The sequence below is a fragment of the Rhinopithecus roxellana genome, chromosome 5 (genome assembly GCF_007565055.1).
Source record: "Rhinopithecus roxellana isolate Shanxi Qingling chromosome 5, ASM756505v1, whole genome shotgun sequence".
NCBI lineage: Eukaryota > Metazoa > Chordata > Mammalia > Primates > Cercopithecidae > Rhinopithecus > Rhinopithecus roxellana.
In genome coordinates this window covers 6,839,280-6,861,194 of record NC_044553.1, presented here as the reverse complement: position 1 = coordinate 6,861,194, position 21,915 = coordinate 6,839,280, and the positions used below count along the sequence as shown (strand labels likewise).

General features: G+C 36.1%; 1 protein-coding gene across 5 annotated transcripts in view; it reads left to right on the top strand.

Moving 5' to 3' along the window:
- The window catches only part of MAP4K5 (mitogen-activated protein kinase kinase kinase kinase 5), a 115,349-nt gene that overhangs the window by 72,970 nt on the left and 20,464 nt on the right, over positions 1-21,915 (top strand). For all 5 annotated transcript variants that reach the window (XR_004057227.1, XM_030930004.1, XM_030930003.1 and 2 more), the window contains exons 14-22: positions 3,917-3,995; positions 12,399-12,457; positions 13,763-13,830; positions 15,428-15,470; positions 16,353-16,506; positions 17,507-17,604; positions 17,773-17,814; positions 18,739-18,823; positions 21,651-21,730. Coding sequence is in view for 4 of the 5 variants with exons in the window: in XM_030930004.1 (XP_030785864.1) it covers positions 3,917-3,995; positions 12,399-12,457; positions 13,763-13,830; positions 15,428-15,470; positions 16,353-16,506; positions 17,507-17,604; positions 17,773-17,814; positions 18,739-18,823; positions 21,651-21,730 (708 nt within the window). In the remaining variant the exon portion in view is untranslated. The remainder of the gene's footprint in view (positions 1-3,916; positions 3,996-12,398; positions 12,458-13,762; positions 13,831-15,427; positions 15,471-16,352; positions 16,507-17,506; positions 17,605-17,772; positions 17,815-18,738; positions 18,824-21,650; positions 21,731-21,915) is intronic.

The following is a 21,915-nucleotide window of genomic DNA, read 5'->3' as shown; positions in this document are numbered from 1 at the left end:
ATAAATGTAGAGTTAGATATTAATTCTCCAATTTGCCTTTCACTGGTTATGTAAATAACCAAACACCTATTTTTTACCACATTTTGCTGGGCTTCCCAAATCTACTCTACTTTCTGAATTCTCTATTTCTGTTTAATGATGTCACCGTACTTTTCATTTCTTGAAATGCAAAATCACGTGCCAGGCAGTTGGGGGCACAATGGTGTATGAGACTAACATTATCCCTGCTTTTATAGTGCTCATAGTATAGTCTCAAAGGAAATTCAGAAATACCAATGACTAATTTACACATGTGATGGAATGGGAGGTAAAAGGTGCTATGGAGGGATATTATAGGGGCAGGAGAAAACTCATATTATAGAAGTGACATTTAAGCTGAAAACCTGAAAGATAAATCAGAATTCGAGGAAGAGAATAAATGTAAGTGGCCTGAGCAGAGGTGTTAATAACATGTTTGAAAGCCTGGTGATAAGGGAGAAGGCACTGTACATAAGGAACTAAAGAAAAGACAGTCTGGGTCGGACGTGGTGGCTAACATCTGTAATCTCAGCACTGTGGGAGGCTGAGGCGGCTAGATCACTTTGAACTCAGGAGTTCAAGACCACTCTGGGCAACATGGCGAAACCCCATTTCTACAGAAAATACCAAAAAAATTAGCTGGGCATGGTGGCACACGCCCGTAGTCCCAGCTACTCAGGAGACTGAGTCTGGAAAATTGCTTGAGTCTGGGAAGCAAAGGTTGCAGTGAGCCGAGATCGCGTCTCCACACTCCAGCTTGGGTGACAGGATGAGACCCTGTCTCAGGGGAAGAAAAAAAAGAGAGAGAATGAGAGAGAAAGAAAAGTCAGTCTGACTAGAGCAGAAAACAAGGAAGAAGGAAGTGGTAGAAGATAACGATACAGAGCTAGATACCGTCTACCAAACCATGTTTAAAATGTTGGGCTTTAGTCTAAGGGTAGTAGAAAGCCATTAAAGGGTAAGGGAGTGACGTAATCAAAATGTACATTTTTTAAAGATCTCAGTGACTTCAGAATGGTGAGTTCATTACTGAAAACCTGTTAAAAGACTGTTGAAATTATACAAGATAAAAATAATGGTAAACTAGGATGGTAGAGCAAGGATGGAGATAAGTGGATTAATTTAAGAATTGTATGAGAGAGTTAATGATTGGATGAAGACATGAAGGTAAGGAATAAGAAAAGAGTTACTACCAGATTTTGACTTGAGCAGTTGGATGGATATAACCATTTACTAAGATAGGAACACTATGGTAAAATCAGGTTTGGGAAGAAAGATGAGTTACATTTTATACTGAAGAAGATGTTGCATAGAACTTCCAAATGGAAATGTCTAGTAAGGAGCTAAATATGTCACTGTAGCTTGGAGAGAAAAGTTTGGATTAAAAATACAAGTTTGAGGTTGGGTATGATGGCTAATGCCTGTAATCCCAGCAGTTTAGGAGGGCCCAAGATGGGAGGATCACTTGAGCCAAGGAGTTGGAGACCCACCTGGGCAACACAGTGAGACCCTGTCTCTACAAAAAAATTTTAAAAATTAGCAAGGCTTGGTGGCGGGTACCTGTAGTCCCAACTACCTGGGAGACCAATGTAGGAAGATCACTTTAGTGCAGGAGATTGAGGCTGCAGTGAGCCATGATTGTGCCTCTGCACTCCAGCCTGGGTGACAGAGCAAGACCCTGTCTCAAAAAAATAAAAGTAAATAAAATAATAAAAATATAAATTTGAGAGTCATTAGATATACATGTAGTTGATGCCTTAAGAGTAAATGTGATCACCCAAGGGAAGCATATAGAATGAGAAGAGAGCCTAGCACAGAACCTGAGATTTCTCCCAAAATTTAAGGATCAAGTAGGCAAAGAGCAATAGCAAAGGAGATTGATACGGAACATTGAAGGAAGAAAGGAGAGTTTCAATGAGAACATAGAAATTAAGTTAAACTAGTTTTTGGCTTTAGGTGGTTAGTGTTTGATGAGTTTAACAGGGATAATTTTCTAATAGAGGAGGGGGAGCTAGATTTAGTGGTTTGAAAGATATGTATTGCAATTCATTTGTGAATTTGAGCTGTGAAGGGAGGGATAGGGTAGAGCGGTAGCTGGAAGAGAATAAGCTGGAGAAGGATTTTTTTTTCATGTGTTTTTTTTTTTTTTTTCATTAAATGCTCATAATACTGTCCAATAGATAGAAGAGTCAAGGGAAGCAAGATGGAAAGGCAGAGTCCATGAGAAGAAAGCAGGGAGACGCAACCCTGCTCTTCCATTAGAGAAAGGGATGGTTGGTAATGCAGTGTAGCTGGTGATTTCTATTTTCTCTGTGAAGTAAGTGATGAGGTGATCTGTACGGGTGAAGGAAAATGGGCAGGTTTGAAGAATGTGAGGAAGGTATGGAATAGTAATTGAGGGGAATGGAGGGTTAAATGACTAGAGTCGGAGCTCAGATTAGATGAATTTTCAGTGTGTTCTACTGTATAATTTTCCTCCAGCATGATTGATACCCCAGATGTGTAAACGCAAAGGTAACCAGTTGAATTTATCCAGGATTGGCATTTTGCCGTCACAGTCTACTAAAAGACAGTGGGGCAAAGGGAATTTAGGATTTTTGCAAGAAATCACTTGAAATTATGTGCTACCAGACATAGACTGGATAAGGAGAGATGTTGATGGAGAGTGAGAAAGTAATGGATCAATGGACTTGATATTCCATTGGGAACATTGAACAAGTGTAATGGGAGTAAGTGAGAGAGGAAACTCAAAACACTGGAGATTTGTAATATAGAGGAAATTCATGCATCAGAGTTGATGACAGGGTCTAAGATGTGATTTTTAGGAGTTGAGAGTGCATTGAAATATATGAGAGTGTCTTTGAAGATGGGGTCAGAAAATAAGTCTAGAACAATGGATCCTTCTGGAGCTTTGAATTTATTTGGTGTGTTGGTGGCTATTGAAGTAAGGGGTGAACAGATGAGCCACTTTCAGAGCCATCAGTGAATGAGAGTGAGTCATCAGAAATTTGGTAAACAGGGGTTGAGCTGAAGGCCTAACTTCAAAAGAGCAGGAGGTTCTGCACAGTGGGTAGAAGTAGTATGCTTCTCACTTGGCTTACTACAATATTCTTACTCAATCTCCCTGTATCCAATATTTCTCCCCTCCATAGTCTCATACATACTTAATAGATAACTCTTAAAGCTGACACTGGCGATGCCATTTCCTTGCTGTAAAGTCTCCAAAAAAATTCCTTTTGCCAAGAAACTGAGGTGAAGAGCCCCAGACTGACATTCAGAGCCTTTGATGATCAGGCTCACCCTCACGGTCTGTCTTTCCATCTTTGTCATCTCATCACCTAATCTTCACTGCAACCAAATAATAACCAACCCCCACTCCCTACAAACACTCCACAATTTCCTGTTACTTCTTACCTCACTTTGTTCATATTCTTTCTGCTGTCTAGAATGCTTTTCCCACATTGCCGCATATTCAGTGCCTACTGGTACTTCAGGGCCCCAGATGAGATTACAGCTTTCGTGAAGAACTATACCCCTTCAGGTCAAAGTCATTTCTCCCTCCACTGGGCTTTACGAGTAGTCCATTTATCCTCTTAATGAAAGGTGCTTGCCATTTTCTTATCTGTGAGTATTTGTGTGTCTTACCTTCCTAGACTATAAGCTCTTTGAGGACAAGATGTGTGTCTGTCTTTGAATCTCTTCAGTATTTTATACAGTATAAACATGGAACAAGTGAAAAAACTTTCAAAGTGTTTTAGCATTCATTGTATTTGTTTTATGTTTATCCTATAATTTACTAGTAGATATTCATATTTATCAATAAATGATAAGAGAGTTTGACCTTTTAACTTTATCACTGAAATTTGTTAAAGTATATATATTATGCTTATATTCACAGCCCCATGCAATCATTCGTCATACCATTAGATCTACAAACAGGAATGCCAGAGCTGAACGGACAGCTTCAGAAATAAATTGTATGTGTTTGGTTTACATTTTCCGTTGGTGGTCTTGGAGGGTTGTGCTGGGTGTTCTTGTATGTTTTGTAGAATAATAAAATTTCAGACTAATTAAGACTACATACTTCAACATATCAGAATACTTCTAAAATAGGGGTTGCTTTTCTGGTTTCAATGGAATTCCCTTAGTTTGTAATTTTTGAATAATTTTTATTTTCCAATTATGGACATAATCATGCCCATTGCTGAAAATCTGCAAGAAAAAAATAGAAAATTAACATTGCATACAATCACATCACCCAGAGCCAACCCATAGTTAATATTTTGCCACACTTCTTTCATTTTCCATGTGTATTTTTACATGGATGAATTTATACTATGCATAAAATTTCACTTAATAATATAATTAATTTCCATATATTAGCATAGACTTTATAACCGTTCTGTTTAGCGATTGCATTCTGTTTCATTAATTGATATATTGTAGTTAGCCAGTTTACTCTCACTGCACATTTGGGTTGGTTTCAGGTTTTAAAAATCCGATTAGCACTAAGATGAATCTTTTCTAAAGGAAATATTTCAAAAGAGAGATTGGTTTTTAATTTAATAAATTAACCATTGACAGATGAAAATTTCCTATCAGTATTTGTCACCTTAGCCAAATTAATTTAGAACAACAGATTCGTAAAGAAGTTTTAGTTCTTCTCTGGTTTATTGCCTTAAATGAATACTTGTTCTGAGAGATTTAAAGTAGTTTACAGTAAAATAAGGTTTATGACTAACAAAATCAATAAAATTGTAAACCATACTAGAGGAAGATAATTCATTAAATATTTGAACTATTTAGAATTATTGGCAGTGTGCATTTTGTTTAAGTCTGAGTTTTCATAAACCCAAACATCTCTAGCTTTCTGGACGCAGCTTTAAAACTCTTAGTCACTGGAGAGCATCTTTCCCTTCTCAGTTGTTTCATAATTAAGCCATAATTAATGTCTTTGTTAGTGCCTAGGTCGATGATATCTTCTTATGCTGTTCTCTCCTTTTATAGTCTGAGATGAAGTCTGTGGGCCTCAAATATTAAAGAGAAAAGTAGCAAAGTTGATATTCCATTGTAACATATTCTTTATTTTATGTAGTTCTGTAGTATTCCATTAATGTAGTCTATTTTATCTGTCTTTTCTCGTATAGTTTTGGGGTTTTGTGTCATATGTAGAAGGCTTTCTCGATTCCAAAGTTATAAAATAATTTTCCTATTGTTTATTGTGTTTTTAGTTTCTTTTTTAATATTTAAAAATCTGATACAAATTATTTGGTAGAAGGTATGAGTGTGGATTGCAACTTGAGTTTCTTTCTAGATGACAACTCAGTTTCATTATTTGTTGAAAATGCAGTCTTTCTACTCATGGATTTGACATGCTATCTTTATACTGAATTGCCATACATATTTTAGGGTTGTTTCTGGAAATTCTATTCTGTTGCATAAATGTCTGTTTTTGTACCAGTAGCATACTTTTGATTATTATATCTTGATAATATCTGTTAGAACTAATCCTACTCCTACTCTCTGCCCCTCCCCACCACACACACATGTACCTTGTCACACTTATTTTTCATTATGACATTTGGCTATTGTGCCTTCCCCACATAAACTTAAACAGCTTATGTGGTTTTAAAAACAAAAAACAAAAAACTGTTTTTACAGAGATCTTATTACTTTGGAAGAGTTGACATATTTATGATATTCAGTCTTCTTAACCAAAATAGGCTTTTTCAGAGATAAGATCAAGATTTAGTTCTTTTATATTCCATGATATTAGCCCAAAATACTAATATCCTCATAGAGTGAGCTCCATGTGCTTAAAGCACCAGACAGAAAGTGGTAGAGTAGAAGGTCACTTTATTAATGACTTGTCTTTAAAACTTCTTTGTATTTATCAGGAGTGTTTTATCACTTTGCTTTTGTTTGTTCAATAGATTTTATGCTATTTATTTCTACTCTGTTTTTGTTTCAGTGTTTTAAACTGAAGTGGTAACTTACATGTAGTAAAATGCTCAAATCTTAATACTCAGGATAAATTTTTAAATATATGCACTCATATAGCTACCACCCAGCTAAAAATACGAATGTAGAACATTATCAGAATCTCAGAAGTTTCCCTTATGAGAGCCTTCACAATCAGTATTCTTAAATTCTATACTCGCCTGCCCTCCCTCTCCCCAGGCGAGTTACTATTCCGATCTCTGTCACATAAACTGGCTTTTACCTGATCTTGACCTTCAGGTAAATGAAATCATACAAAAAGCACCCTTTTGTTCCTGGCTTCTTTTACTCAACATTATGTCTGTTAGAGTCATTCGTAGAAGTAGTTCAGTTTTCACTATATGGTAATACTCCATTGTATGACCATACCATAATTTATCCATTCTTCTGTTAATGAGCATTTGATTTATTTCTGGTTTTGGGCTATTATGACTACTGTAAGCATTCTTACCATGTATTTTTAGTGGACATAAATGATTATTAGGAATCACACCCAATCAGTCTAAGACCACCAGGGACAAACATGTAGTCCAACAAAGTCAGGTTTACTGACTCCTTGCAATGAGAGAGAACACACACCAGAGGAACCAAACCATTCAAGATTTCATCAAACAAGGGAAAAGAAATACAGGATTTTGGAAAGAGTGGAATTCCGGTGAATTTTAAGTGATGACTTAACGCAAAGTAGGGATGTGTATGAAAGGGTGAATATCAGGTCTCTGCTCATACTCCCCAGGAGTATGTTTCCTTGGAAACTTTTTGAAGTGTTGTGTTCAAAAATGCCTTTATTTGAAGCTCTGCATCTGGATTGGAAATTGAGTTCTGTTTCTCTGTGTCAGTGATTTAGTCCAGGCAAGAATAGGATGATTCATTCTTTTTTTTTTTTTTTTTTTTTTTTTTTTTTGAGGCGGAGTCTCGCTCTGTCGCCCGGACTGGAGTGCAGTGGCCCGATCTCAGCTCACTGCAAGCTCCGCCTCCCGGGTTTGCGCCATTCTCCCGCCTCAGCCTCCCGAGTAGCTGGGACTACAGGCGCCCGCCACCTCGCCCGGCTAGTTTTTGTATTTTTTTTTTTAGTAGAGACGGGGTTTCACTGTGTTAGCCAGGATGGTCTCGATCTCCTGACCTCGTGATCCGCCCGTCTCGGCCTCCCAAAGTGCTGGGATTACAGGCTTGAGCCACCGCGCCCGGCCGATTCATTCTTAATGTGATTTCATATAGCAATGTTTCTGGCAGTCAGTGATTTTAGAGAGAGAGATTTCTCAGAAAGCAAAATAACTCAGAGGGGGTCATTGTATGAAACTTTACATGTACAAAATATCCTTGGGAGAAACGTTGTTTCTTGTTGACTTTGCATTTGGATTTGTGTCTGTCCTTTCAGCCTCATGAATGGCAAGAAAGATTTCTTACTTTCTCAGTCTGATTCAGGTATGAGTGTATTAGCTAAATTACCTAATTTTTTTTTTTTTTTTTTTTTTTTGGTTTGTCATCTGAAGAGTGTATTAGTGGTTGAGCCCAGTTACCTAGGAAACCAACTGATTACAAGGAATTGGCACCAAGGGAAGATAGGAGGTATTCACAAAGAGTATAAGCCTAACAGTTAGTTTAGTTGTATAATTTTAGCTGACTCACAAGTAAATTTCAGCCAGGTGTTAGACTCATACTCCAGACTGACTAAGGCTGCAAAGGGCAATAGTAAGAATAGGGACTCTACAGGTATCTTAATAAAGAAGTAACAAGTATCTGTCAACAGTCCAAAACCTCCAGCTAGCAAAAAGCTGGGGGAAATGTGACTAAGAAAATAAAGTACTGTTGTTGCAGGTTAAAGTAACCAGCAGCTCCCGTTATCTTTCCATGGGTCTTGGGCAGACTTTCCACTTCATGTAATTATCAGTTTTGGTACGACTGACTTGGGTGGAGGCTCTCTTCTTTTTGTAGTCATCTGCTTCAGAAGGATTCCTTGTCACCTCTTTTTGAGGTGCCCTGCTGGGACAGTCTTCCAGCAATTTAAGATTGGCATATGTCTCTATATTAGAGAGACATGAATACAGGGATCAACACCCTGTTTTACCATTGCATTAGTTATTAACAATACCTGGCAAAATTCTATGTATTGAGTTTAGAGGGCAGTTTTCCAGAAGACAGTCTCTGAATTTTAATGTAAAGGTTGTTTCAGAGGAAATGTTTCCTGGACCTGTTTGAATGGAAAACTGTGTGTACTCTGAGTTCCAGTTAATAACTGGAAACGTAATAAACGTGGTAACTTGAGTTAATGGCAGTATTCCCAGATGTATAGGATGCCCAGATTTTTTGGTTCATAGAGTTAATGAGCTCCAAGGGGAACTGCTGTCACTTGACATTCAGGCAAAGGAGAAAAACAACAACAACAAAAAACCCTTTAGGCTAAAGAAGTCTAAAGGTTTCTGAAAGTTTAACCAACTTCAGTTTGAGATTTCTATTTGTCCTGTTCATCTTACCTGAAGGCTAAGAGTGATAAAGGCAATAGAGATTTTGAGTAAGATGTACAGATGCGCCCCGATTTACGGTGGGGTTACGTCCTAATAAACCCATTAAAGTTGAAAATATCATAAGGCAAAAAAATCATTTAACACACCTAACCTACCAAACATCGTAACTTAGCCCAGCCAGCTTAAACATGCTCAGAATATTTAATGTTAGGGTAGCTGACTGGGACCTGCGGCTTGCTGTCGCTGTCCAGCATCTCTCGAGAGAGTATCATACCATATATTGCTAGTCTGGGAAAAGATCAAAGTTCAAAGTACAGTTTCTACTGAATGCATATCACTTTTGTACCACCAGAAAGTCAGAAAAATTGTAAGTCAAGCCTTCGTCGGTTAGCAAGCATCTATATTGTCTTACAAATCTGTTTAGTAACAGTTCTAGGGAGGTAAGTGTTTCTATCTCCGGAGAAGTAATCACAGATTTCCCAAGTAGGAAGCACAAACTCAAGACACTTTTTTTTTTAACCATTGGTATAGTTGAGGCTTTTTGACAAGCTATATTCATCCTAAAAATAGACATATAACTGCCAAATAAAAACCTATATTGACAGAATAACTATTTTTAGGAAAAAAAAAAAAAAACCTGAACTGTAGCATACCTGTATGTTCTTCTACATGAGTATTTTTTAAAGCTGCCAGTTACAACCCAATTCATGACATCAACTCAGCTTTTTTAAAAAAGGTATGAGGTACTGCAGTATGGAACTTTTGTGGGTTTTGGTTTTTTTTTTTAAGCAATTTGTGATGTGTCTAACTGCATTTTTTCGTGGTGTTCTGTCTTGGGCTCATTGAGCCTCTTAGATCTGTAGGTTAATATTTTTTATCAAATTTGGAAAATGCTTGGCCACTATTTATTCAAAATTTCTGCCCCAGTCTGTCTCCTCTGCTTCTGGGACTCCAATTATATATGTAAGAACACTGAATGTTGTCCACAGGTCATGGAGGCTTTGTACTCCCACTCCATTCTTCTCCCTGTATCCACACATAAGTTTGTTTTTTTTTCTTCACTGTACTTTCAGTTTTGTTTTTCTTGCCGTGACTTGAAGCTCATTGATCTTTTTTATAGTATTGAGTCTACTAGTAAGCCCATTCAGTGAATTTTATTTCAGGCAAGCATTTTTTGGATCTAGACTTTCAGTCATATATGTAATATACCTGTATATACACATACATCCATATATATAATTTCTGTTTTTCTACTGAGCTATTCCATCTGCTTACTTACTGTGTTTATCTTTTCTCTTAAATCCTGGAACATATTTATAATCGCTGTTTTGAAATTCTTGTCTGCTGATTTTAACATCTGTGTCACCTCTGGGTCTGTTTTTAGTAATTTGTTTTCAGCTGGTTATGGGTTCCTATTTCCTAGCTTCTTCAGTTGTCTTTTTTATTGTATCTTGGACCATGTAATACAATGTTGAGCATCTGGATTTTATCCTCCTTCTTTAAAGAGTTAATTACCTGGTATGTCTACTTAATCCTTTCAAGGCTTGTGTCAGGTTTTAGTAGAGTATTCAGCAAGGTCTTTCCTCTGGTAGAAAGCCAAATTTTTCCTGGTACAGTGGGATCTCCAGAAGCTCACAGTGCTCTGTTAGCCATTTTCTGAGATACCTTGCATACTCTGGGTTTGCTCTTGGTATTCAGCCAAAGACTTAAGAAAACCTCTTTGCATATTTTTGGAGTTCCTCCTTTATACAGCTTTCTTATTTTGGGGACTGTGCCCTCTACCTAAGCAGCGCCAAATTAAAATCCTTGTCCCTTCACCTGTTGAGACTGTTATTTTCTCTTTGGGCTCCATTTTCTTGTGTCCTAGTTTGGAAAGTGCCCCCAGGCAGAAAGTCAGGGTAAATATGGCTCTTACCACCATGTATTTTCCTTCTTTTAAGAATCACAGGGCCGGGCGCGGTGGCTCAAGCCTGTAATCCCAGCACTTTGGGAGGCCGAGACAGGCGGATCACGAGGTCAGGAGATCGAGACCATCCTGGCTAACACAGTGAAACCCCGTCTCTACTAAAGAATACAAAAAACTAGCCGGGCGAGGTGGCGGGCGCCTGTAGTCCCAGCTACTCAGGAGGCTGAGGCAGGAGAATGGCATAAACCCGGGAGGCAGAGCTTGCAGTGAGCTGAGATCCGGCCACTACACTCCAGCCTGGGCAACAGAGCGAGACTCCATCTCAAAAAAAAATAAAAAACCCAAAACTTGGGTGCAGTACACCAACATGGCACAAGTATACATATGTAACAAACCTGCACATTATGCACATGTACCCTAGAACTTAAAGTATAATTAAAAAAAAAAAAAAAAAGAATCACAGCCTTATGGTGTCTGTGGTGCATTGCCTTCAAACAGTTGCTTTAGTTTGTACACACACAAACATGCAGACATGTATATGTATTACATGTAGATAGTTGTTTATACAGAAGGGTAAGTCCAATTTCTGTTATTTAAAAATGGCCAGGCGTAGTGGCTCACACCTGTAATCCCAACACCTTGGGAGGTTTAGGCAGGCAGATCACCTGGGGTCAGGAACTCCTGAGGTCAGGAAACCTCATGAGATGGTGAAACCCCATCTCTACTGAAAATAGAAAAACTAGCCAAGCATGGTGGCATGCACCTGTAGTCCCAGCTACTTGGGAGGCTGAGGCAAGAGAATAGCTTGAACTCGGGAGGCGGAGGTTGTAGTGAGCTGAGATTGCACCACTGCACTCCAGCCTGGGCAACAAGAGTGTGAGACTCCATCTTAAAAAAAAAAAAAAGTAATATATTATTTTCACATTTATGCCTTTTATAATGCAGCTCTAGACCTGCTTGCCAGTGTTTCTGGTTGTCACAAAAATAAACCTTAGTTCATCCCTGTTTCAAAAGACTAAAGAGGTTCTTTATGAATTATAGTAGTAGTTCTTGAATTCAGATGTTTTTAATTATGTTAAATAAGTCATTAATGACCAAGGACTTTTTATTTTAGATTATGTTTTAAAGTAGATACTATATTTTATGGAATATCTTCCAAACTTTTATTGAAAAATTTATGACATACTGTTTTTGTTTAATGTGATGAGTTATGTCAGTACTTTGTATTTGCTTTTTACAAATCTTGTTTTTAGAAATAAGGACAACTGGATCCTATTTGAAAGTGCTTTTTAAAAGTATTTTGTTTGCTAAGATTGTATTTAGGAATTTTGCATCTCTATGATGCAAGTATGAGTGTTTAAAAAAATTTGGAGGGCTTTTAGTCACATTAGATTTTAGAATTTTTAAATTTTAAATACTTTATGAGGAAGTAATAAGCCCTCCTTTTCTCTGTTTTAGAATATTTTATACAAAAGAAGTTACTCTTTGAATATTTTGAATAATTCTGAAGTCAGTATGACTAGGTCAAATAAAATACATATTTAGCAAAATATATCAGATTCCTTGTGACATTTAATTTAATAGAAGTCATTTGTTCTTTTTAGATAATTTATAGGTAGTTTTTCTTAGTTCATCTCTGTTATGAAGCTGTAGCTTAAACTGTCTCAAAACAGAGTCTACAGTGTAGAGAAAATCTTTAAAGTTTTCACTTAGTCATTTACTTTTGATGAATCTTTGAAAATCTCTTTTATACAAAAAGAACTGTTTGTTTAATTTCCTGATTCCAACCAAGAATTAAGTAGAGATGTTAGGAAGATCCCAGTTTGTTACTTACTTTTGGTAAGCATAACAAAGGGATACTCTTGTAGTCAAGAAAGAAGATATTTTTTGTCTTCTCTTCTTTCCCCTCTTCTTTCTCCCTCCCCCACCCCATATACAAACTTGCCATTACATTTCTGAGATGAACCCTGAGATGCTGAGTTTGTACATACCTGTTATATATTTTGCAGTTGACAAATTACAATTTGAACCTCCTCTGAGAAAAGAAACAGAAGCACGAGATGAAATGGTAAGAATTAATTTTTAAAGCATTATTTTCACATTAAGATTTGAGAAAACTTTTTTTTGAGTTAGTTGTACTTTGATTAGAAAACAAAGTAATACACTCTTTTAAGCATTAATTTTGATTTTTCCCATATTAAAGTTTTTAAAAGTTTATAGTTAGTTGTATTTTTACTAGAGTACAATGTAATACACTCTTTCAATCATTCATTTTAACCTCGTTAGTCTTTTGAAGGTTTTACATGATGTCATTAAATACACAGAATTTGATTCTCAGCTTTAAGCTCTCAGGACCTTTTTTTTTTAAAAAAGTGATTCTGTTTAGTTTATAGTAAATTCTACATTCTGTATTGCCTTACTGTTTTTTAAATGTATTTTATTTGTTAATATAGTTTCTTTTTTAACCGTTGCTCGTATTTTGAATTTACTGTTTAGTTACCTCTTTCCTTATCTAAAATGAAAAAAGTGGTTGGGCACAGTGGCTAATGCCTGTAATCTCAGCACTATGGGAGACGGAGGTGGGTGGATCACCTGAGGTCAGGAGTTCCAGACCAGCCTGGCCAACATGGCAAAACCCCATCTCTACTAAACATTCAAAAATTAGCTAGACATGGTGGCATGTGCCTGTAATCCCAGCTACTCAGGAGGCTGAGGCAGGGAGAACTGCTTGAACCCAGGAGACGGAGGTTGCAGTTAGCCAAGATCAAGCCACTGCGGTCCAGCCTGGGCAACAGAGCAAGACTCCGTCTCAAAAATAAATAAATAAATAAATAAATAAATAAATAAATAAATAAATAAAGGAAAAAGTAATGAAGCAAGATATTATTAGAGTTAGCCTAACCTGGCCTATTGAGTTCATCCTTAACGTTTGAAAGTAGTGCTCTTCTTACTGTAAATGTTGCTGTATGATAAAACACCAGTTTCCATGCTAGTAGGAAAAAGTAGTAGCACCAATAAATTCATGACAGTTTAGTAATATGATATTTAGTTTTCCATGCTAATGGAGTGATGATGTAGATAATTCAGTTGTTTATTGTTTGCTTTGGAATATACTCACATATTGATAGAGAAGGTTTGTCACATTTGAAGCTACATTTAGTATGTTTATGGAATTTCTTAAGTTCAGGTCAACTGATAATGAGTCATTGACTTAAATATGTCAAATAACAAAGCAAATCTAGCTAGAGATTAAAAAATTGATTGAATGCTGAGATGATTAATAATCATGATACTGGAATGTTTTCTTGAATCAAATAAAATGGTTAATACCTGTTACAAAGTCACATTTTAAACTATATTTTTATCTTTACAGGGATTGTCATCAGACCCAAATTTCATGTTACAGTGGAATCCTTTTGTTGATGGTGCAAATACTGGCAAGTAAGTTGTTTTCTAATTTAATAACTATATTTTATTTGATTATATAAGAACAGTATGGGGTGTGTGATTTATTCTAGTAAGTTTTAATTTGCATTCTTGAAAATGCCTTTAATGAAGGTAAAGCTTTTGACTTTTACCAAAAAGCATCATATATTGATCATTAAGGTTTTTTATTTGTTTTTGTTTTTAGTCAGAATATATTATGTAATGATAATATACTGAAAGGTGAGTCACATGATGTCATGGGAAAAAATACTGTAACAGAGTTAAAAAGCCCCAGTTTCATCTCTCCAGTATAGTTACCTCAACAATTAAGTGAGGGGGCTGGCCTTCATGAGTTGTTCCTAACCTGTCTGTGCACTGCAGTTACCTACAGAACTCTTTAGAAATGCAGATTCCTAGGTTCCCACATTAGGCCTATACGTTTGGGGTTAAACTATGGCAGCCCACAAACTAAGAATAGTAATTACATTTTTAATGGTTGAAGAGAAATCAAAAGAATAATATTTTATTACACATGGAAATTACATGAAATTCGAACTTCAGTGTCCATAAATAAGTTTGTTAGAATGTAACTATGCTCATTAGTTTATGTATCGTACATGGCTGCTTTCACACTGTAACAGCAGAGTTCCATAGTCACAACCACTGTATGCCTCGCAAAACCTGCAATATTTACTCTCTGGCCCTTCATAGAAAAAGTTTGCCAACCTCTGGTATAGATAGAGTCTTTGGGATTGGATCTAAGAATCCTGAAAGCCACATGATTGATTTCAATGACTGTGGATAACTGTGTGGGACCAGTGGACTGGATAAGTGCTTCTCAAACTTCTTGACCTGGAGAACTTATTAAAAGGAAGATTCTGACTTAGTAGGTCTGGAGGGTGCATTTAGAAAAGTTCCCAGATGATGCCAGTTCTGCTGGTTTGAGGACCTACTTTGAGTAGCAAAAGGTTTGATGGTATACCCACTTGAATCTATGGGTCCGAACTCTAAAATTCTGAATCAATTTTTTAACCAAGAAGTTAATTTAGTTTTTATTACCTATGAAATATAGCAAAGCCTGTAATCCCAGCACTTTGGGAGGCCGAGACGGGTGGATCACGAGGTCAGGAGATCAAGACCATCCTGGCTAACACAGTGAAACCCCGTCTCTACTAAAAAATACAAAAAACTAGCCGGGTGTGGTGGCGGGCGCCTGTAGTCCCAGCTACTCGGGAGGCTGAGGCAGGAGAATGGCGTAAACCCGGGAGGCGGAGCTTGCAGTGAGCTGAGATCCGGCCACTGCACTCCAGCCTGGGCGACAGAGCGAGACTCCGTCTCAAAAAAAAAAAAAAAAAAAAAGAAATATAGCAAAGCATAACCATAAAGTAAAATAAGACTTTGTGTCCACTTTTTTACATCTTTATAGACATACTAATACAATTTGACAATATGAGTGAGGTCTTAGGCCTTCCTAAAGATTTTATACTCTGCATTGTGATCTGTCTTTTATATCCTCTGTATAGGAACTGATTTTAATACATATTTAACAGTATCTGTGTTTTCGGTTATGGTCATTTATCATCATCTAAATTGCATTTCTTCTTTGTATTAGATCAACCTCAAAACGTGCAGTACCACCTCCCCTACCTCCTAAGGTGAGCTACTTAATGATTTTGAATGCTAAATCCTTATTTAAATAATAAATTTGTAAAATAATTTTGAGTTTTTTCAGAATTTTCTTAAATGTGTTTTAGATGAATACAGTTTTCTTCAAAAGGAGCGTATGATGGTATAAAATATATAGTAAAGAAGATTTCATGAGGAATACAATATTTGTAATAGCTATTTTAAAAAGGCAGTCAGGCGTGGTGGCTCACCCATATAATCCCAGCATTTTGGGAGGCTGAGACAAGTGCATCACTTCAGATCAGGAGTTCGAGACCAGCCTGGCCAACATGGTGAAACCCTGTCTCTACTAAAAATACAGAAATTAGCTGGGCGTGGTGGCGCATGCCTGTAATCCCAGCTACTCAGGAAGCTGAGGCATGAGAATCACTTGAACCCAGGAGGCGGAGGTTACAGTGAGCTGAGATTGCACCACTGCACTCCAGCCTGGGCGATAGAGCGAGACTCCATCTCAGTAAAAAAAGAAAGAAAGAAAGAAAAAGACAAAAATAGGTTATTGCTTATTGAAGAAAATTCTTCACTACATGGAGGGGAAACAAGAGTTCATTTATCATTCTTATGACTACAATTTGACGTGTTAGTGGAGTCATTTTTCTTGATTGTTTCTAGTTGTTTTGTGGATTTTTATATAATTAGTTATAAAATTTTTATGAGTTTTGAGTTAGGGCTGATTAAAAATCACATGGCAAGTCGGTAATTGTGTTGGGGCAGTAACTCACCTCTTACTTTGCTCACTTAGCCCAGTGAATTGAACTGTATAGAAGTAAGAAAAACGGTGCATTTCCCTTTCCCTAAAGACTCTGATGTGTAATGATAACTGTTAAAGTGCTTTTTTGTCTTTGTACCACTAGCCAAGGATAAGCAGTTACCCTGAAGACAACTTTCCGGATGAAGAAAAAACATCAACCATAAAACATTGTCCTGATTCAGAGAACAGAGCTCCCCAAATTCTCAGAAGACAGAGTAGCCCAAGTTGTGGGCCTGTGGCAGAGACTTCCTCTATTGGTATGGCTAGCAGTATCAGCAGCCATGGAGTACATATGGCTAGATATTGTTATCTGGGTGAATAAATCAAAGTGAAAACTGATACGGGAGTCATTTGTTCCTATTTCAAAAAATGTCTTTTCTATTTAGTCAGTCCTATTACAGCTTAAAGCTTTGTAAAGGCTCTTTAATTCCGCATGGATGGGCTAGAAATAGATTCAGTTCACTTCAATTCTAATTTGAATCCTTACTAAATGTTTATTATAGGATCTAGAAGGGTGAATGCATGTTTCTGCCCTCCAGAACTTCAGAGTCTATAGCCGAAGGTATACCCACAGAAACATAACATTAGGAAAGACAGCCTATATAAGTGTCTTCTGAAATAATTACCTGGATGTAACAGAAGACCAGAGATTTCTGAGGGAGATAAAGATAGGGAATAAAGAAAGTAAGCTCTTGCAGGAATTTTTTTTTTCTATAGAGACGGGGTTTCGCCATGTTGCCCAGGCTGATCTCGAACCCCTGAGCTCAAGTGATCCGCCTGCCCTGGCCTCCCAAAGTGCTGGGATTACAGGCATGAGTGACCGCACCTGGTCCTTCCTGCAGGATGTTAAAGGGCTTGATGAGCCTTCAGTGGGTAGATCAAGTGCACTAAAGCTGGGAAATCTGAATTATGCAGTCTATTATAATAGTTTTAAAGGGTATATACTGGAAGATACAACTCAAAAGGTGAATTGAAGTTCAATTATGAAAAGCCTTGCATATCAGTGCCAGTAGGTCAGATTTTTTTTCTTCGTGATACAGAAAAACATGGATGAAGACCACTGCTAAAGATGCAATGCTGCCTCTGTAGAATCTAGAGAAGGGCACCAAAGATAAATTAACTTACCTGAGAGTAGAGAATATTCTCCAGTAAAGGATCATCCAAGTGGGAGACAAATAGTGGGAGAAAGGGGAAATAATTTTTCAAAGAAAGTACTTATTTGTGTGGTCATTCAACTTTTAACATGATTCTCTTTAGGAAATGATGATGGTATTTCAAAACTGATGAGTGAAAATACAGAAGGATCAGCACAAGCACCACAGTTACCACGAAAAAAGGACAAACGAGACTTCCCTGTAGGTATAACAGGAATTTAGCGATTAGTTGTAAATAATACTATATTTATCATGCAAGGGTCATGGTCTGTTTAATTCGGTAATTCAAGTAGCCAAAGTTCTAAATGTCTCAAGTTTTTCTTTAAGACTTAGGAGGTCTTACACTATTAAATTTTATTTTTCCCATAGAAACCAGCCATCAATGGCCTTCCACCCACCCCAAAAGTTCTGGTAAGGAATATTTTTATGTGAACTGTTTGCCATTTTTTCTCTCTTTAGAAGCAGCAATATATTGGCTATCAGTATACTTGAGCCTTTGAAAGTTACGATATCATAAAATACAAAGATATTGGATGCATTTGGATATCTCATAAATCATATCATGCATTCTAATTTGAGTGCATGAATTCGAATTGGCAGTGTTTCACTTTTTGTGAATACTGGCAGTTGAGTCATCAGATTAGCCTACAAAGGCCTATTTAATTTTAATGTGATGATATTAATAGTACTGTGTCCTTTTCTTGATGTGGATTAAATATCTTTCTACCTCTAAAGTGATTTTCACATTGGACTATATACAATGAAAAGGAAGCAGGGAAGCTTATATTAATGCTTTCTTCCTGGCCAGTCAGTGGAACTTATCTGTGAATGGGAACCCCATTGATCCCATGAATAGGATGGAAACCAATCATGTGAATGGGATGCTTTATACATTGTCCTTTTTTATTCAGTGAAGGTCTAATGTATAATATAAATATCAACCTTTTTGTCCCTTATGACTATTAAAGAGTTATACTGCAATTGTAATCACTATAATGTTACTGAATAAAATTATCCATTGTGTCACATTAATAATTGTCAGTCCTAAAAAATAGTATTAACTTAAAATTCCTAGACTATATCATTCATGTATGTAGATCTTTTGGTAAATTTGATATTTTTGCCATAAAATAGTAGATTACAAAAGGAAAGAATATGAGACTCTCTTTGGTAGTAGGGGTTTAATGATGTCAAAATATTAATTTTGTTTTGGAATGAAACAACAAGCATAGGCAAATAAGAGTAAATTTAGTATTTCAGTGATGTTAGCTATTTTCCAAGAATATATGAAATTTTCTAATCAAATAAGTCAACATTTCTTTCTTTATAAATAAGATGGGAGCATGCTTTTCAAAAGTTTTTGATGGCTGTCCTTTGAAAATTAATTGTGCAACATCCTGGATACATCCTGATACAAAAGGTAAAATGTTTGAATTTTATATACATCTCCAATAAAATATTTATTATGGGAAAGATCTTTATGATCAGTGACTCAAAGTTGTTTATTTTAAAAATACGACTTTAGAGACCTAATGGTATAGGAACCTGCAGCAACCTAAATAGGTTGATAGGGTTTTGGTTTAAAGGCATTAAAATTTAGGAGTGTATAGGAACTATTCTTAAAGGACTAAAGAGAAATCACAACTGATTGCATCCTTAATTTAGAATTTTCTTTTACTATAAAAGGACATTATTGGGACAATTTATAATCTCAATTAGTAAGGATTATAGATTAGATAACATTGTTTATTGTTTAAGTATTAATGTCTTGTGGTTATATGACTTTTTTTTCCTTAATGTACACAAATACTTCAAAGTAAAGAGGCATCATGCTCATAAGTTATCTTAAACAGCTCAGAAAACAAACATTTACATAAGGAGAGAGAAGGATCAAACAGAAGTAGTCAATGTTCAACATTTGTGGAATTTGTGTTCCAGGTATTTAGGAATTATTTGTACTATTACAACTTTTCTGTAAGTCTGAAATGATATTAAAATAACTTTGAAACTTTAGACTATGTTTTTGAAGTAAGGAAACATTTTTAGAGGCAAAAATTTGGAATCAAATAGATCTGGGTTTGGATTCCCACTCTGTCATTACCATGTGACTTCGAAAACAAACTTAACACCTCTGCTTTTCGGTGTGATCCTTTGAAACACAAATCACTCCCAATATTTACTTTGTTGCAAGGAAGGAACAAGCCTACCCCAGTGTCTGGCAATTAGCTATTAGGCAGTAGAGGATTTCAGGAAATGTGTGTTTCTACTTAAACATAATAGTAAAGGCAGGTTATAATGATTGGCTTTACATGCCGCTATTAAACAGTATGACAGAGGGGGAATATATATATATAAAATAATTTTTATTAGAGACAGAGTCTTGTTCTGTTGCCCAGGCTGGAGAGCAGCGGTGCGGTCATAGTTCACTGCAGCTCAAACTCCTGGGCTTGAGCAATGCTCCTGCCTCAGCCTCCCAAATAGCTGCGACCATAGGTGTATACCACCTCTCCCAACTGATTTTTTATTTTATTTATTTATTTATTTATGTATTTATTTATGTATTTATTTATTTTTGTAGAGACAAGGTCTCATTATGTTGCCCAGGCTGGGCTCAAGCAATCCTCCTGCCTTGGCCCCCCCAAAAGTGCTGGGATTACAGGCATGAGCCTGTGCGTAGCCTGAAAAAAATATTTTTATTGAGGAATTTGTTGTTGTTCATAACCTTTTAATTGATATGATTTCAAACATACAAAAAAATTATAAAAATAGCATAAGAAACTCCTGTATATTCAATCATCAGGCAAAAATCATCAAATTTTGCCCCATTTGTTTTGCCACTTTCTATCTATATATACTTTTTTTTTTAATACTTGAGAATAAGTTGGAAATATGTTCCTCTCCTCTACTCTTTGTACTTCAATGTGTACTTCCTAGGATCAAGAATCATATAACTGCAGTACAATTATAAATATCAGGATATTTATCATTGATATACTACTACTTTCTAATCCAAAGTCCATAGTTGGATTTTATTAATTGTCCCAATAATATTTTTTATAGTCTCAATCCCATTTGTATTTTTCCAGTCTAACATCCAATTCAAGATCATATGTTGCGTTTACCTTCCATAGCTCTTTAGTCTCTTTTAGTGTAAAACAGTTCCTCAACTTCTGATCTCAACATTTTTGAGGCCACTTATTTTGTAGAATGTCCCTTAATTGGGGTTTGTATAATGAGTCCTCATGCTTGAATCAGGTTATGCATTTTTTATGGGAATAACACAGAAATGTTACTGTGCATCTTCTCAGTACATCATATCAGGAGATACATGATACCAGCTTGTGCAAATACTAGTGATATTAATATTGATGTCTTGGTTAAGGCAGTGTTCACTAGCCTTCTCCATTCTCAGGTTACTGTTTTTCCCTTTCTGATTTATAGGTAATTAATATGGAGATGCACTGAGATTTTGTTTATAAATATTCTCTTGCTCATCAGACTTTCACTCACTCAGTTTAGCATCCATTGACAATCCGTTGATATCCATTGACAGTTTCTCTTCTTTCCTACTTATTCATTTGTTTGTATCAGTTTAAACTTATGAATTCTTATTTTATTCTGTGAGATATGATCTATCTCTATTATTTATTTTCACACATAAATTGTCCCAGAATTTTTGAGCAGTGGGAATGCCTGTGTTCTTTTGTTTGAAATGTCCTCATCATTTTTTAACACTACTTTCTGCCACAGCAAGATTTCTAGGCTCAGCATCTAATTTTATTGCCCCAGAATTGTAAGCAGTCTTTCTCTAAGAAGCCCTGGTTCTTTTTAGTGGAAAGTAATATTTAGAAACCAAGATCTGGATACTAGGTGTGCTCATTGTTTCTGGTGTGTTATGATTTATAATTTATTTAATTTTTTGTTTCCTTGGTCAAAATATTTGAGGTGTCTTGCAAAAATGTGTAACTATAATTTAAAAATCTTAAAATACAAAAATTATATTGAAAGGCAGGGTTATATAGTAAGATAAAGTCAGAGTGAGTTAGTCTAACATAGAATATATCTGCTTTTAAAAAATCAGAAAGGAACTGGGGAAAGAGGTAAGGTGACACAAATTTAAGAAAATAATTTTATTTTGGATGGATAGGTGGCTAATTCTTAATGCCATTAAAATGCAAAGTCATTATTTTAGTGAATGATTTCAGAAGATGATAGTAAATTCTGGTAATTCATCTCAACTCTTTTAGATCAGTACATTATTTTTGGAACTGAAGATGGCATTTACACACTGAATCTCAATGAGCTACATGAAGCAACGATGGAACAGGTAATTAGGCATTTTAACTCAAGAAATTAAGCAAATTGAATAAAGAAGTGTATTAATTTTAATTCAATCTGTGTAGGCCCCAATTTTAATTTTTATGACTTAAATATTTAAAGGGATAAAATTGTACTCTTTACATGTTCATGTTGAAAGATTTTTTTTCCTAAGGGTTTAGTAATTACCTGAAA